Source organism: Scyliorhinus torazame, chromosome 4 (assembly GCF_047496885.1).
Source record: "Scyliorhinus torazame isolate Kashiwa2021f chromosome 4, sScyTor2.1, whole genome shotgun sequence".
Lineage (NCBI taxonomy): Eukaryota > Metazoa > Chordata > Chondrichthyes > Carcharhiniformes > Scyliorhinidae > Scyliorhinus > Scyliorhinus torazame.
This window is the reverse complement of record NC_092710.1, coordinates 116,808,430-116,826,449: the sequence shown is the minus strand read 5'-3', so window position 1 is coordinate 116,826,449 and position 18,020 is coordinate 116,808,430. Positions and strand designations below refer to the sequence as shown.

The window sequence follows — 18,020 nt, the reverse complement described above, 5'->3', positions numbered from 1 at the left end:
CCCGTTCCCCACAGCGGCATACCCCCGTCTCAACCCCCCCCCCACTCGCTCCAGCTCCTCCTTGACCTTAGCAGCAGCAACTCAATCCCCCCCTCCCACCGGCTAGGACCCATCCTAACTGGTTTATTCCCCCATTGCACTTCCGCAAGTCAGCTGACTCCTGCTGACCCCGGCCACTCCCGCCTCCCCTTCGACTCCTCCCATTGTGTGGCACACCCTCCTCTCCCGCTCCCCATTCACAGGCTCTCCCCCTCCCCCCTCCGTTCTAAGCGCGGGAAACAATCCTCGCTTCCCCACCCCGGCCCCGCCCCAGTCTTCGGCGCGGGAAAAAAGCCCGCGCTCTCCACCTACCAGGCCCCGCCATCAACCAAAACAGTGCCCAACCCGCCCCATCCACCCTCCCCAACCCGAAAGAGAAAAACACAGAGAAAAAGAAACCCAAAACAATGCAAAGGCCCCCCCCCGAACCAAAAATACGCATAACATATCCACCGCAGTCCCCAATCGCCCATCCCGACCCTCAGTCTGTGTCCAGCCTCTCGGCCTGAACAAAGGTCCACACCTCCTCCGGAGTCTCAAAATAATGGTGCCGGTCCTTGTAGGTAACCCACAGTCGCGCCGGCTGCAACATGCCAAACTTCACCCCCTTCCTGTGCAGCACCGCCTTCGCTCGATTGTACCCGGCCCTCCTCTTCACCACCTCCGCACTCCAGTCCTGATATATCCGAACCTCCGCGTTCTCCAACCTACTGCTCCTCTCCTTCTTGGCCCACCTGAGCACACACTCCCAATCGACGAACCGATGGAACCGCATCAGCTCGTTAGCCTTGGGCCTCCTCGCCAACACTCTATGGGCCCCTTCCAGCTCCAGGGGCCCCTGGAAGGACTCCGCTCCCATCAGCGAGTTCAACATGGTGACCACATAGGCCCCCACGTCCGGCCCCTCCAGCCCCTCAGGGAGGCCCAGAATCCGCAGATTCTTCCGCCTCGACCGATTCTCCATCTCCTCGAACCGCTCCTGCCATTTCTTGTGGAGCGCCTCGTGCACCTCCACCTTTACCGCTAGGCCTAAGATCTCGTCCTCATTGTCAGAGATCTTTTGTCGAGCCTCTTGAATCGCCACCCCCTGGGCCGTCTGTGTCTCCAGCAGCTTATCAATAGAAGCCTTCATCAGCTCTAGCAGGTCCGTTTTAATCTCTCTGAGGCAGCGCTGGATACCCTCCTGTTGCTCCTCCGCCCACTGCCTCCACGCTGCCTGGTCTCCGCCCGCCGCCATTTTGTCCTTCTTCCCTCCCTTCTTCTGGTTCCACCACCACCTTTTTTGTCGCCCCGCTCCTAGTTAAAGCCATATACTGACGGGGAGCTATTATTAACTCCTTCCCACACCGGGAAACGTCGAAAAAATGCCCTTGGGGGCCCTGAAAAGAGCCCAAAAGTCCGTTTATGCGGGAGCCGCCGAATGTGCAACTTAGCTCCGCATAGCCGCAACCGGAAGTCTCGAGAGGGAATCCTTTTGGCAGTGTTCGCTTCACCAATCTGCCCCAAAATGTCTGTGGAAACTCCTGAAAAAGATCTAAGAGTCCGTTCCAGACGGGAGCTGCTGAATGCGCGACCTACTCCTCCATGGCTGCCACCGGAAGCCTCGTCCCTGCTTCTTCAGTGGCCTTGGTGAGATCTTTTTACAGTTGTTCCCTCTGCTGCTAGAATTCACCTTTGATAAAGGCCCTCAGGTCAGCTTGCAGCTTTAAGCTTGCCCTTCCCCCACCTGCATGCTGGAAGAGGCCCTGTTTATCCTGCAGTTACAGCCAAATCTTTTACTGTTTCTGCCGGGTCTGGTAACCAAAAGACAAACTATTCCTGGGAGACACTGTCAGGGGAATGTTGCAGCCTTCTTCCCACACTGGGAAATGTCAAACAAATGCCGTGGGGGCCCTGTAAAAGAGCCCAAAAGTCCGTTCCAAGCGGGAGCTACCGAATATGCGACCTAGCTCCTCATAGCTGCACCCGGAAGCAGCTAAACATTTTCAAGGTGTTCAGAATAGTAATTTCTCAATCACAGATTTTGAGGATAATTGGTCTAGGTTTTCCTCTCTTTCTTACATAACTCAGGGATATGCACAATTTCCCATTCTAAAGGAACCATTCCAAAATTGAGAAAATGTTGGAAGATAATGGTTGAGGCATCTGTGATCTCACCTACTATATTAAAATTCTGGGATGGAAACCATCTGGTCCTGTGGAATTGTTATTCTTTAGTACTATTATTTTCTTCATTGTTGTTATTTTGCTTGTGTTAATTTTAGTGAAACCTTTTGCATAATTCAACATTAGCTTTCTTGCCATTTCTAGCATGCTGAATTCTTCCTTTACTGTAAATACTGATGCAAAGTATTTATCCAACATTTGCTCATTGCCATTGACGATATCACCATTACCAGTTTTCAAGGAGGCCATGGTGCTCCTGACTACTGTATTTCTCCTAATATAAATGTGAAAATGGTTAAAAGGGAAAGAGAATGGCTGACGCACTACACAATGTGCAAGGAGAGAAAGTAGGGTTGCAGAAGGAAATTGGGGCAGAGAGAGAGAGAGAGCTAGAGAGAGGCTGGGGTTCCAGAGGAAGAGAGTCTGAGGTAACAGGCCACAGTAAAAGAGGCTGTCAGAAATACAGAAAGATCAGGGTGACAAAGAGAGAGAATAATTGAGCTGAGTGAGGAAAGAGGACAAGAGGTAAAGGAAATGCACACTGGTTTTCGTAGTGAGTGTGGTGAACCACTGTAATAGGAGATGTAAGGTAGGACCTGCAACTCAGGTTCTCCGGTAGCTCCTGACGGCTGGTTCCGCCCACGGTGAACTGTATAAATATGCATGACCTCCAGTGCCCTGCCATTTTGCCAGCTGCAGCAGTAGGCCACACATCTGACGGTAATAAAGCCTCAGTTGTACCCAACTTTAGTCTTTGTGCAATTGATCGTGCATCAATTTATTACAGTCAGATTTTCCACAGAATGGATATCCAAATTAAGCCCGATCGCCTGCAGCTGGATCCGCACTCCCCGATGCCAGAAAAGACTTTACTGACTGGCTAGCATGTTTTGAGGCCTGCATCAAGGCTGCAGACCACGAGCCAACGGAGGCTCAGAAGATAAACGTCCTGTACTCCAGACTGAGCTCCAGCGTGTTCCCGTTGACTTACACAAAAGCAATGGAACTCCTTAAGGAACACTACGCGCAGAAGGCGAACACGCTCTTCGCCAGGCATGTACTCGCCACCCGCTCGCAACTACCTGGTGAGTCCATTGAAGACTTCTGGCGGACCCTAATTCCACTCGTCCGGGACTGTGACTGACAGTTGCCGAACATGCGAATCTCCTCATGCGCGATGCCTTTGTGACGGGGATTGCGTCGGACCGCATCCGAGAACAATTACTGGAAGGGGCCACGCTCGAACTGGCGGAGACGAAAACCTTGGTGCTCTCCATGACGGTCGCATCCCGTAACGTACAATCGTACCCCTCCCGCCTCGCTGCCCACCCTTCTACTCCTTCCTATCCCTCCTGGACCCCGCCAACGACCTCCTCAGCCGGGGCCCTGCCTTCCCAATACGCCTGCGCCGCACGCTGATCCGCGCACCCCGGGGGTCCCCGCTGCTACCTCTGCGGTCAGCAGAAGCACCCCTACCAACACTGCCCGGCCCGCACTGCAGTTTGTAAAGCCTGCAGTAAAAAGGGCCACTTCGCGGCTGTGTGCCAGGCCCGCGCAGTCGCTGCGATCGTGCCCACTATCTCCCCCTCCCCCACGCCAGACACACAATGGGAGCTGCCATCTTCTCCTCTCGGGTCCATGTGCGACCAATGGGTGCCGCCATCTTGTCTCCCTTCGGCCAAGTGCGCCCCATGGGCGCCGCCATCTTGTCCCGATCCACAATGTGCCACCATGGGCATCACCATCTTGTCCCGACCCCGCAATGTGCGCACCAGGGGCGCCGCCATCTTGTCCCCCACAGAGTCTCCGGACATCCCGACATTGGAACCGCAGACGCTCGCCACCCGAAGCATCCGATGGTTGTCCGCAGCTCGCTTCGATGACACTGGACCAATCTCGCCCGCACAAACTGGCCACCGCGTCGTCGACGGTTAAAATCAATGGCCACGCGACCTCGTGCCTGCTGGACACCGGGAGCACCGAAAGCTTCATTCACCCAGATACGGTAAGGCGCTGCTCCCTCACGGTCCACCCTGCCAATCAAAGGATCTCCCTAGCATCCGGATCCCATTCCGTCCTGATCCGAGGCTTTTGTACAGTCACCCTCACGATCCAGGGCGTAGAATTTTGTAACTTCCGCCTCTATGTCCTTCCTAATCTCTGCGCTGCACTCCTGTTGTGCCTGGACTTCCAGTGCAACCTCCAGAGCATCACCCTCAAATTCGGCGGGCCCTTACCCTGTAGCCATATAAAATGGCTAACTCCCGATTAGAATGGCCAAATCCCGATTTAAAATGGCGAACGGAAGAGGCTGATGGGAAAATCAGCCAACAGGACTCAAACAGACAGCTGCAGGTAAAACTGTGTATTCGCCTCTGGGGAAGCCAGACCGAATCGATACCTGCAGCCATCAACACAACAACACACCAGCCATCTGCATAGTGAGCAGCTATCCCGGGAACAATATGCTACAAATTAGTAACACAAAGCCGACCCAGACTTTCCGGCGCCAGCAGAAGCTTACACAAAGAGAGGTGAATGACCACCCCTCGATCGATCAAGGAATCGCTCCAGCATTGGAGAATATCAAACCAAGTGATTGGGACCAAGTCCAATCACTTGGAACCAGGTACAAGGTCCGCCCCGAGAGGCGGGTAGCCCCTGGGGACTATAAGAATAGGGGCCAAGTTCAAATCAACCCTTCTTCCCTTTGTCTCCTCTCCGCACCCTTGGAGACCCTTCTGCTGAAACGTAAGCCTTACTCCAACGCTTGCTACGAGATAGGCACTCCTGACTATCGACCTGTACCAGCTTTGAATCCCGCCGGCTCAGAACCCATACGAAAGGCCATTCGTTTCCCTGACCTGGTGGGCCATTTCCAAAGTTAAGTATTGGCCTGTTAGTTGTAGGAAGTAGCTTAGAAGTAGAATTAATGTATAAGTATTGATTACTGTATACAATAAATGTGCGTTGATTTAACTCTTACTAAGCGGTGTGTTGGATTATTGATCATTACTCGGACTTGAACCATGTGGCAGTATCAGAAAGATACCTGGCGACTCAAGAGCAAAGGTGACAGAACAAGAGCAATTTAACTAAGGCTAAAACGAGCAACAACCCCCCCTTACCGTTTGCGGCCTCGCGACCCTCAAGGTCGATCCCCCCTCCCTTTTTGCCAATCTAACTGCGGATTGCAAGCCCGTTGCCAATAGGTGCAGATGGTACAGCACCCAGGACAAGACCTTCATCAGGTCCGAAGTCCAGCAGCTGCTACAGGAGGGTATTATCGAGGCCAGCAACAGCCCCTGGAGAGCCCAAGTGGTAGTGGTTAAAACTGGGGAGAAACACAGTATGGTCGTGGACTACAGCCAGACCATCAATCGGTACACGCAGCTCGACGCATACCCCCTCCCACGCATATCTGATATGGTCAATCAGATTGCGCAGTACCGGGTCTTCTCAACAATTGACCTGAAATCCGCCTACCACCAGCTCCCCATCCGGAAGTCGGACCGGCCATACACAGCCTTCGAGATGGATGGTCGCCTCTACCACTTCCTTAGGGTCCCTTTCGGTGTCACAAATGGGGTCTCGGTCTTCCAAAGAGAGATGTACCGAATGATCAACTAGTACGGTTTGCGGGCCACCTTTCCGTACTTAGATAATGTCACCATCTGCGACCATGACCAGCAGCACTACGATGCCAACCTCAATAAATTCCTCCGCACTGCCACTCTTCTCAACCTGACCTACAACAAAGAGAAGTGTGTGTTCAACACGACCCGGTTAGCCATTCTCGGCTATATAGTCCAAAACGGACTTCTCGGGCCCGACCCTGATCGCATATGCCCCCTCATGGAACTTCCCCTCCCCCACTGCCCCAAGGCCCTCAAACGCTGCCTGGGGTTCTTTCCCTACTACGCTCAGTGGGTCCCTAACTATGCGGACAAGGCCTGCCCACTCATTCAGTCCACCAAATTCCCCCTCGCGGCCGAGGCACAACACGCTTTCGCCCGCATAAGAGCAGACATCGCCAAGGCCGGGATGCGCGCAGTGGACGAGTCCACTGCCTTTCCAAGTAGAAAGCGACGCTTCAGACGTTGCCCTTGCCGCCACTCTAAACCAGGCAGGCAGACCCGTGGCATTCTTTTCCCGCACCCTTCATGCCTCTGAAATTCGACACTCATCCGTCGAAAAGGAGGCCCAAGCTATCGTTGAAGCTGTGCGGCATTGGAGGCATTACCTGGCCGGTGAGAGATTCACTCTCCTTACGGACCAACGGTCAGTAGCCTTCATGTTCAATAACACACAGCGGGGCAAGATCAATAATGATAAAGTCTTGCGGTGGAGAATCGAGCTCTCCACCTATAATTATGAGATCTTGTATCGCCCCGGTAAACTCAACGAGCCCCCAGACGCCCTCTCCCGAGGTACATGTGTCAGCGCACAAGTGGACCAACTCCGGGGCCGACACGACAGCCTTTGTCACCCGGGGGTCACTCGATTGTACCATCTGGTCAAAGCTCGCAATCTGCCCTACTCCGTCGAGGAAGTAAGAACAGTCACCAGGGACTGCCTGGTCTGTGCGGAGTGCAAGCCGCACTTCTACCGGCCAGACCGTGTGCGCCTGGTGAAGGCTTCCCGCCCCTTTGAAAGCCTCAGCGTGGATTTGAAGGGCCCCTCCCCTCCACCGACCGTAACACGTACATTCTCAGTGTGGTCGATGAGTACTCCAGATTCCCCTTCGCCATCCCATGCCCCGATATGACGTCTGCCACCCTCATCAAGGCCCTCAGCACCATCTTCGCTCTGTTCGGTTTCCCTGCCTACATCCACCGTGACAGGGGATCCTCATTCATGAGCGATGAGCCACGTCAGTTCCTACTCAGCAGGGGTATAGCCTCCAGCAGGACGACCAGCTACAACCCCTGAGGAAACGGGCAAGTAGAACGGGAGAATGGGACAGTTTGGAGGGCCGTCCAACTGGCCCTACTGTCCAGGAACCTCCCAGCCTCTCACTGGCAGGAGGTCCTCCCTGAAGCTTTACACTCCATCCGGTCACTATTGTGCACCGCCACTAATTACACACCCCATGAACGTGTTTTTACCTTCCCCAGGAAGTCCACATCTCCCGACTTGGCTCGCTTCTCCAGGACCGGTCCTTCTCCGTAGGCACGTCTGACTCCACAAGGCGGACCCCTTGGTGGACAGGGTTCACCTGCTCCACGCCAATCCTCAATATGCCTACGTTGAGTTCCCCGAAGGCTGCCAAGATACTGTCTCACTCCGGGACCTGGCACAGTCAGGTTCCACCCCAACTCTCCCCCACCAATGCGCCCCCCCCCCCCCCATCTCCCACCACGCCGCCAATATTGACCCCACCAGAGCACCCCCCCCCCTTTTCTGCACAAGAGGACGAAGAGGACTTCGGCACACTCCCGGAGTTCCCCGATGACTGGTCAGCATCAGCACCGCCACCACCGCCAACACCGACTTTGCCGCCACTGTTACGCCGCTCTCAACGAAGCACCAAAGCACCGGACCGGCTGAACCTATGACGGACTCCGGACCGTGAACATGGACCTTTCTTTCCCTACCACTGTACATAATTGCACTAATTGGATATAGTTTCACGTCACCCCCGCCGGACTCATTTTTAACAGGGGGTGAATGTAGTGAACCACTGTAATAGGAGATGTAAGGTCGGACCTGCACTACAGGTTCGCCGGTAGCTCCTACCGGCTGGCTCCGCCCACGGAGAACTGTATAAATATGCATGACCTCCAGTGCCCTGCCATTTCGCCACCTGCAGCAGGAGGCCACACATCTGACTGTAATAAAGCCACAGTTGTACCCAACTTTAGTCTTTCTGCAATTGATCGTGCATCAGTGAGAATGAAATGTAGTGCAGATAATACCCACTCAGCATAGCAGCAGCTTCACAGGGAAGGTTTGGCGTAGGTGCTGGTCAGATTCTCAAACTCTGGACCCAAGGAGTTCCAGAGTTATGCAGTGTCTGATTATGCAGTGCCTGATACTGCAACAATTTTTTTTCCATGTCCAGGACCACTTCACCTCCTCCGATGAATACGAAGATCCTGAAATGTTGTACAGCGCCATCACCAGCCACGAACGGACACTTGTCATCTGTCACGAGGGAGACCCGCTGTGGCGCCAGTCAATCCTATCCAACGCAGAGGCTTTACTCGCACTCAGGCATGTGGTCGATGATGGAGCTGATGAGTACAAGATAATTATGCTTCATCGACGCTATCTCAGCTTTAAAGTGGTAAAGGTAGTCACCGTCAACATACTTCTCGTGCAAACAGGCCAGGATTCTTTCCTGTGGAAAAGGAGGGGGGGGGGGAGGCGAACTAATTCATGTCAGCCCTAGCTAAGTGGTGCTATTCTTGCCTCTGAGTAATAAGGTTGTGGGTTTAACACCCTCTCCGGAGTCTTGAGCTCATAATGCAGACTGCACGGTGTGAATGCTGCATTGTCGGAGGTACCATCTTTCAGATGAACTGGCCCGTGTTCATAGAATTTTTTTTTCCATAGAATTTACAGTGCAGAAGGAGGCCATTCAGCCCATCGAGTCTGCACCGGCTCTTGGAAAGAGCACCCTACCCAAGGTCAACACCGCCACCCTATCCCCATAACCCAGTAACCCCACCCAACATTAAGGGCAATTTTGGACACTAAGGGCAATTTATCATGGCCAATCCACCTAACCCGCACACCTTTGGACTGTGGGAGGAAACCGGAGCACCCGGAGGAAACCCACGCACACACGGGGAGGATGTGCAGACTCCGCACAGACAGTGACCCAAGCCAGAATCGAACCTGGGACCCTGGAGCTGTGAAGCAATTGTGCTATCCACAAGGCTACCGTGCTGCCCGTGTTTTCTCAGGTGAATGTAAAAGATTCCACATCACAATTCTAAAGAGCAGGAGATGTTTCCTGGCTAATATTTATCCCTCAAACAACATCACCAAAACATATTATTTGGTCATTACCTCACCGTTATTCGTGTCACCTTGCTTTGTGTTAATTGGCTGTCGTATTTCCCACATTCCAACAGTGACTACACTTGAAAATATGTAATTAGCTGTAAAGCACTCTGGAGATGAGTTAAGGTTGTGAAAGGCATGATAGAACTGCATTGGTTTTTTTTTGGAGGTCTTTAAAATTATGAAGGTTAGATGGAGAGAAGATGTTTCCACTTGTGGGGGGGGGGGTCAAAGTAAAGAGCCATAAATAAAATCCAACTATTCTACAATGGTATTTATGTTCCACACAAGCCTCCTTCTATCCTTCTTCATCTAACGCTCTCAAGATAAACTTCTGTTTCTTTGTACCTCATGTGCTTATCTAACTTTAAAGTACCCAATTATTTTTTTTTCAATTAAGGGGCAATTTAGCGTGGCCAATCCACCTACGCTGCACATCTTTGGATTGTGGGGGTGAAACCCACGCAGACAGGGGTAGAATGTAGAAATCGACTCAAACAGTGACCCGGGGCTGGGATCGAACCTGGGTCCTCAGCGGCGTAGGCAGCAGTGCTAACCACTGCACCACCATGCCACCCCTATCTAACTATTACTTAATTGCATCTGTACTATTTGCCTCACTATTCTCTGTGGCAGTGTGTTCCACATTCTCTTGAGTAAAGATGTATCTTCTGATATCCCTATTGGATTACTTATCTTTTATTATCTTATATTTATAGCATATCTTGCTCCCTAGTTGAGGGTCCTACTTATAGCATTTTTTGATTCATATTCATGGTGCTGTGCCAATGTTGTACATGAAGAGGAATTTTCCTTTTCTCTCACAATAGGTCAATAAAGAATGTGTGAAGGGCCTGTGGGCAGGGCAGCAGCTAGAGCTGGTATTCCTCCAGAATCGCAACCCAGAGCGAGGCAGCATACAAAATGCCAAGCAGGCCTTGAGAAACATGATCAATTCCTCATGTGACCAGCCGATTGGCTACCCGATTTATGTCTCGCCTCTTACCACATCCTATGCTGGATCGCACAAGCAGCTCAAGAACATCTGGGGAGGTCCAATCAGTTTGGAAAATCTCAACCTGTGGTTCACTTCCAGGTGGCAAAAGTGAGTATAAAACTACATTGGTCCTCAGTCCTTCAACTCATCATCCGTGAATTCGGTTTTGTCTGTTGTCTCACCCCTCTCTACCACTGTAACCTCCTGCAACTGCATGCTGGAGACTCAAAACAGTTTATTTTTGTGCTTTTTCATTTAACCCTTTATTCACAAATTTCCTGACATATTAGTCTCTGGTTGGGATCAGACTTCCCACCCCATGTGCCCATTGTCCTTCAGCGTCACAGTGACCGCTGAGTGGTGTTGTAGGCCCAAGCCCCTCCAGCTACTGTTTTCATTCAAAATCCACAGTGCCAGATACCGAATGCCATCAGCTTCATCGTAGTCTTCTCGCAGAAGGACTAGATGTATTTGGCCTGCTGGCCAATGTCGATTTTCTTCACTGTTTTGCAGGGTGAGACTCTATAGCAGGTCCCATATTGTCCCACAGTCCCCACACCTTTTTGGTGCACTTTGGTCAGTGCTTTGTGGTGCTAATAGAAAAGAACACTGTTTAAATAGTAAGAGGTTGCAGAACTCTGTGGTGTCGAGGGATCTGGGTGTCCTGGTACATGAATCACCAAAAGATAGTTTGCAGGTACAGTAAATGATTAGGTAAGGAAATGGAATGCTGCTGTTTATTGCAAGGGGAATGGAATAGAAAAATAGGGAACCTTTACTGCAGTTGTGCAGGCTGTTAGTGAGACTACCTTTAGAGTACTGTGCACAGTTGTGGTCTCCTTACTTAAGAAAGAATATAATTGCATAAGAAGCAGTTCAGAGAGGGCTCACTAGACTGATTCTCGGAATGGCGTTTTACAAGGAAAGCCTGGATATGTTGGGCTTGTATCCATTAGAGTTTAGAAGAATGAGAAGTAATCTTATTGAATCATAGAAGATCCCACGGGAACTTTACAGGGTGGATGCTTCCCCGTATGGGAGGAACTAGAATCAGAGATTCTGTTTAATAATAAGGGATATTTCATTAAAGTTGGAAATGAGGAGAATTTCTTTCTTTCTTTCGGAGAGTCATTAATCTGTGGAATTCTCTTCCCACAAAGCAGTGGAGCAAGGTCATTGAATATTTTTAAGGCTGCGTTGGGTAGATTTTTGGTTGACAAGGGAGTCAAAGGTTATAGGAGGTCGACAGGAAAGTTGAGTTGAGGCCACAATCAGATCATCCACAATCTTATCAAATGGAGGCACAGGCTTGACTCCTGCTCCTAATTTGTATGTTCATGTGTCACTGTGAGGATTACAGGTCAGTGATCAGAGTGATTTTGGATATCCTGTTAGAAGGTGTCACGGGGAAACATATCTGTGGACATTTTAATATGAGAATCCTCGTATGATCTTTGAATGGCATGCATGTTCCTCCTAATGCTAACATACAACAAACTAGTAAACATACAATGGATTGTGTACAGTGTTCAGAGGCTTGCCGTGTGGGCACAAAAGTTAAAGGTAAAAACGAAAGGGTAAAATTTGAAAATCACAGATGTAGGTTGACATTAAAAAGTCATTGAAAAGGCCAATTTGAACTTTCAATAAATAATATACATTTTTTTTCATAATAAATCCTATGAGGCTAAACCTAACAATCGCCAAATATACCGAGCCTATCACCCCTGGGAGCAGTGCCTTACCCATTATTAAAAAGTAAATACGGGAGTACACTCTGGGTACATGCAAGAAAATGGAGAACTCCTTCTTTCTCAGATGCCCGAACCTCCACGGATCCACACCCCCCCCATTCACTCCATGAACCCAAGCAACTCCTTTTGCCACATCAATATCTTCAGAGATTTCAGACCGATCCAGCCCCCCCACCCATCACAAGCAACCAATGTTCATCTGAATGCGGGACCATCACCATCACCTTCTCAATGAACTCTGTATCAGCCCAGTTAGGAGCGTACACATTCACTAACACCCCAGAAACCCACTCCAACCTTCCACTCACCATGACGTATCTTCCCCCCCCTGGATCCCCACTATGTTACCCATTGGAAAGGCCACCCTCTTATTAATAAGCACCACGGCTCCTCTTGTTTTTGTATGAAGTGCCGAATGGAATACTTGTCCCACCCACCCTCTCCTCAACTTGCCCCCCCCCCCCCCCCAATCCTGATCAGCCATAACTTAATCGCAATGGACTCCCACAGATCCCTATCTCGCCCAAATGCCAGGCCCTCCCAAGCTGGCCACCGCCACCTCCCTTCACCCAACAACACCACTAAGAAAACCGTCACCATCGGCAACCCACCTCTCCCCAACCCCAAGCAAAGAAAACCCCACTTCCCAAGGCTTGCTATCCCAACCCACACAGAAAACAAATAGAACAACCCCCCACCACCACCAAATAACCATCCACAGCTTTCTCCCCCACTTTACTTCTGTTAATTGCTGCTAGCAGAGTGACCCCCACCTGGGGAAAAACATAAGTTATATTTACAAAACGTCTACCCCCAGCCCCCCTACCCACTCCCACCTTTAACCGTGTACCCCAAATCAATCCACCCCCCCATGCTTCCCGCCACTCCCAACAATTACTTTAATACACCCAAGACCTGTACCCCAAATGCAGGGTGGCAGATATTACAAAATTACACTGACAGCTAACAGAGGGAAAAAAATAACAACAAAAAAAAGTAATAGCAACACTAAGCACACTACCAAAACACAGCCATGCAGGTGAACCCATCCAGAGCCTTCAAATGTTCCCCAGTCCATGTTCCTTTTTAAAGTTAATCGTTTCCTCTGCCATATCAAAATAATATTCTCCACTCCCATGCGTGACCCACAAGCGAGCTGGGGACATCATTCCAAATTGCACCTTGCTACTGAAAGGAACAGCCTTGGCCTTATTGAACTCGTCCCTTCTTTTTGCCAGTTTCGCTCCCAAGTCCTGGTAGATTTGGACAGTATGGCCTTCCCTGCTGTACTCACGCGTTTCAGGATCTTTTCCTTCTTTAGGTATCTATGAAGCAGGATTATGATCGCACGCGGAGGCTCCCCAGCTCTTGGTTTCTTCCTCAACGAGCAATGGGACCGGGCCCAATTCAGGATGGGTGGTTGTAAACCCATTAACTGCTCGAACATCTTTGCCATGTTTTCCATGGCTCTCACTCCCTGAATGCCCTTGGACAGCCCTACAATCCTCAATTTCTGATGCCTGGAGTAGTTCTCCAGATCATCAATCTTGGCCTTCAACTAATTTTCCCCTCTGACATCATAATCATCTCTGCCTCCAAGGAAGCAATCTGATCTCCGCGGTCAGCAATAGTCTTCTCCACCTTATGAATTGACGCATTCTGCGCCTCCAGCCGCTGTTTCATCCTCTCCAGGGCTGCCCGAACTGGCTCTGCCACTCTCGCCAAGTCTTCAGTGACCGCCTACCTTTGTTTTTTAAATTCAGTCATTAGAAACTCCATCAACTTGTCCATCAACCATTGAGCAGGCAACTATGCCACAGGTCCCTCCGCCAGATTTTCCCTTCTTGCACCACGTGTGTGCTCTGAGTGCAAAGAATGCCCCTTATTCGATATGCTCCTCGCCTGATAACTCTTCGACATCTCTTACCGGTGGCAAAATCTTAGTTCTTCTACTACACAACTTTTCCATCTGCACACTGCCAAACCGTCAAAAAGAGCCAAAAAAAAAAACAGTCCTCAGGCAGGAGCCACCTTGTGTGCGACCACTCACTCCATGGCCGTCTCCTGAAGTCCTCATCAACAATCCTCACAATCTCTTCACTAAAGTATTAAGTGCATGTCCAACATCCAGTAATCCCGTTACAAACTCCATTCACTAGAAACTGACTTCATCTCTCTACCTGGCAACTGAGGCTGAGCCAGACTGCTGGCAACCTTATATTTTAACCTTAAGATGAGCTTCTGGCCGCACATTTCTACCATCACTAAAACTGCCTATTTCCACTTCTGTAACATTATTCAGTTTTGTTCCTGCTTCAGCTAATTGCCTCCTGAAACCTTGGCATCCAAGCCTGTGGTACCTCCAGAAATGTCTATTCCAACACATTTCTGGTCACCTTCCACAAACCTAAGATTTTACAAACATCTGCTGTCCGTGCCCTAACTTGCACCAAATCCCATTCACCCATTGCCATAATGCTCACCCACCTTCACTGGTTCCCAATTAAGCAGCAACTCTATTTTAAAACTGTCATCTTTGTTTTCAAATCCCTCCACTATCTCTCTCATCCTGAGCCTCATAATCCTCTCCAGCAATCCTCCAGGTGAAATGCAGTGGAGTGGCACCAGGTAAATTGCTCTTGCAGAAAATTGGCACAAACACAAGAGGTTAAATTGTCTCCTTCTATGTTGTAACCATTCGATGATTCTATATCTGCAGTCCTCTAATCTGGCCTCTAGAGCATCTCTGATTTTAATTGGTGCCTTCAGCTGCCAAATCCCTAAGCTCTGGAATTCCCTACCTAAGCCTCTCATTCATTATAGAACATAGAAAAATACAGCACAGAACAGGCCCTTCAGCCCACGATGTTGTGCCGAACCTTTGTCCTAGATTAGTCATAGATTATCATAGAATTTACAGTGCAGAAGGAGGCCATCCGGCCCATCGAGTCTGCACCGGCTCTTGGAAAGAGCACCCTATCCAAGGTCAACACCTCCACCCTATCCCCATAACCCAGTAACCCCAGCCAACTCTAAGGGCAATTTATCATTGGCCAATCCACCTCACCTGCACATCTTTGGACTGTGGGAGGAAACCGGAGCACCCGGAGGAAACCCACGCAGACACGGGGAGGATGTGCAGACTCCGCACAGACAGTGACCCAAGCCGGAATCGAACCTGGGACCCTGGAGCTGTGGAGAAATTGTGCTATCCACAATGCTACCGTGCTGCCCATTCTTTTCTCTTTTAGGAAATTTCTTAAAACCTATTTCTTTGACCATGTTTTTTGGTCTGTGATCTTACGCTAATATCTCCGTATGTGATTTAGTGTAAATTGGCCATTGGGTCGCAACATCCTGGGCATCCCTGCTGGGAATTCTCTGTTACAAGGATATTTGCAAGTGATATATGAAGGTGGTAGACGTTGACACTGACAACTGGGAGATAGTCACTGACAGCCATGACCTCTGGAGGCTGACTGTCGAAGGGCATTAGAAGAAGCGAGCAGAAATTAAAGCTCAAGAAAGGTCAAGAAGAGGGCCCAGAGAAAATAAGAGGCCAACAAATTGTGCACCTTCTCAGCTCACTGTCTCCTCTGCAGAAACTGCCATGCCAGAGTGGCGCTCCTGAGGAGTCGCACCACGTGATGCTTAGCACAGAATTGACCACCGTGGCGCAAACCATCAATCTTACGAGACAGAAGGCTGCCACCTGCTCACTATTTTTAATGTATTTTAATGACCTGGGCTTCGGTGTTTGAGACATAATTTCAAAGTTCGCTGATGATATGGAACTCAGAAACATAGTAAACAGTAATACAGATAGTAAGAGACTACAGGACATAGACTGGTGAAATGGGCAGACACATGGTCAATTAAATTTAACCTTTAAAAAAAATTATTTCATGGGATGTGGGCATCACTGACTAGGCCAACATTTTTTCCCCCAATCCTAATTGCTCTTGAGAAGGTGGTGTCTTCTTGAACCGTTGCAGTCCATGTGGCCTAGGTGCACCTGAAATGCTGTTAGGGATGGAGTTCCAGGATTTCGACCCAGTGACAGTGAAGGAACGGGGATATTGTTCCAAGTCAGGATGGTGAGTGGCTTGGAGGGGCACCTACAAGTGGTGCTCCCATGTGCCTGTTGCCCTTGTCCTTCATGGTGGTAGAGCTCATAGGTTTGGAAGGTGCTATCAAAGGAGCCTTGGTGAGTTGCTGCAATACATCTTGTAGATGGTGCACACTTCAACCACTGTGTGTCAGTGGGGGAGGGAGTGGATATTGAAGGTGGTGGATGAGGTGCCAATCAAGTGAGCTGTTTTGTCCAGGATGGTGTCAACCTTCTGGAATGTTGTTGGATCTGCACTCTACCAGGCAAGGGGCAGCCATTCCACCACAATCCTGATTTGTGTCTTTAAGATGGTGGACAGCCTTTGGGGAATTAGGAAGTGAGCTGCTCACCGCAGAATTTCCAGCCTCTGACCTGCACTTGTAGCCGTAGTATTTATATAGCTTCAGTTTGCCATGTGCAATTCAGTTTTGGGTCAGAGGTAACTCCAGGATGTTGATATTGGGCGATTCAGTGATAGTAATACCATTGAATGTTAAGTGGAGATGGTTGGATTTTCTCTTGTAGGAGACGGTCATTGCCTGGTACTTGTGTGGCACAGATGTTACTTTCCACATATTAGCCCAAGCCTGAACGTTACCCAGGTCTTGCTGCATATGGACACATATTGCCTCAGTATCTGTGGAATCGTGAATGGTGCTGAACATTGTACAATTATCAGCTAACAACCCACTTCTGACCTTACAATGTTGGGAAAGTCATTGATGAAGCAGCTAAGATGGTTGGGCCTTGGACCCTGAGGAACTCCTGCAGTGATGTTCTGGGACGGTGATGTTTTTTAATAAATTTAGAGTACCCAATTATTTTTTCCAATTAAGGGGCAATTTAGCATGGCCAATCCACCTATCCTGCACATCTTTTGGGTTGTGGGGGCGAAACCCAAGCAGACACGGGGAGAATGTGCAAACTCCACACGGACAGTGACCCAGGGCCGGGATTCGAACCCGGGTCCTCAGCGCCGTACACAACAATGCTAACCACTGTGCCACCGTGCTGCCCCCGGAGATTGTTGACCATTAAAAACCACAGCCATTGTCCTTTGTGTAAGCTATGACTCCAACCAGTGAAGAGTTTTCCCCCTGATTTTCATTCATTCCAGTTTTGCTAGGGCTCCTGGATGCCTCACTTGTTCGAATGCTGCTTTTATGTCAAGGGAGTGACTCTCGTGTCACCTCTTGAGTTCAGCTCTTTTGTCCATGTTTGAACTGAGGCTGTGATGAGGGCAGGAGCTAAATGAGCCTTAGCAGAACCCAAAATGAACCCAGTGAGCAGGTTATTGCTGAGTAAGTGTCGTTTGATAGCACTGTCAATGGGCCCTTCCATCACTTTGCTAATGATCTGACTGGGGACTAATGTAGTCTGATGGGGTGGAAACTGGTTGGATTAGATTTGTCCTCCTTTTTGTGAACTTGACATTCCAGGGCCGTTTTCCACATTGTCAGTGTATAGCTGTATTGGAAAGGCTTGGCTAAGGTTGTAGGTAGTGTGGAGCTCAAGTCTTTAGTACTATATCAGAGAAGTGTGAAGTAATGCATTTTTGTAGGAAGAATGAGGAGAGGCAATAGGCACAGATAGAAGATTTTGTGGGAGCGTGAGAGACTCACGTTTGGTATGTTGCCTCCCAGGTGCAAGGGTACGTGATGTCTCGGATCGTGTTTTCCGGGTCCTTAGGGGGGAGGGGGAGCAGCCCCAAGTCGTGGTCCACATTGGCACCAACGACATAGGTAGGAAAGGGGACAAGGATGTCAGGCAGGCTTTCAGGGAGCTAGGATGGAAGCTCAGAACTAGAACAAACAGAGTTGTTATCTCTGGGTTGTTGCCCGTGCCACGTGATAGTGAGATGAGGAATAGGGAGAGGGAGCAACACGTGGCTACAGGGATGGTGCAGGCGGGAGGGTTTCAGATTTTTGGATAACTGGGGCTC

The 18,020-nt window shown here is 49.9% G+C and overlaps 1 protein-coding gene across 1 annotated transcript in view; it reads left to right on the top strand.

The window, feature by feature from the left end:
* LOC140411422 (pecanex-like protein 2) overlaps nucleotides 1–18,020 on the top strand; it is a 429,375-nt gene that overhangs the window by 352,350 nt on the left and 59,005 nt on the right. The window contains exons 31-32 of the mRNA XM_072500529.1: nucleotides 8,270–8,500; nucleotides 10,047–10,321. Of these exons, the coding sequence (XP_072356630.1) occupies nucleotides 8,270–8,500; nucleotides 10,047–10,321 (506 nt within the window). The remainder of the gene's footprint in view (nucleotides 1–8,269; nucleotides 8,501–10,046; nucleotides 10,322–18,020) is intronic.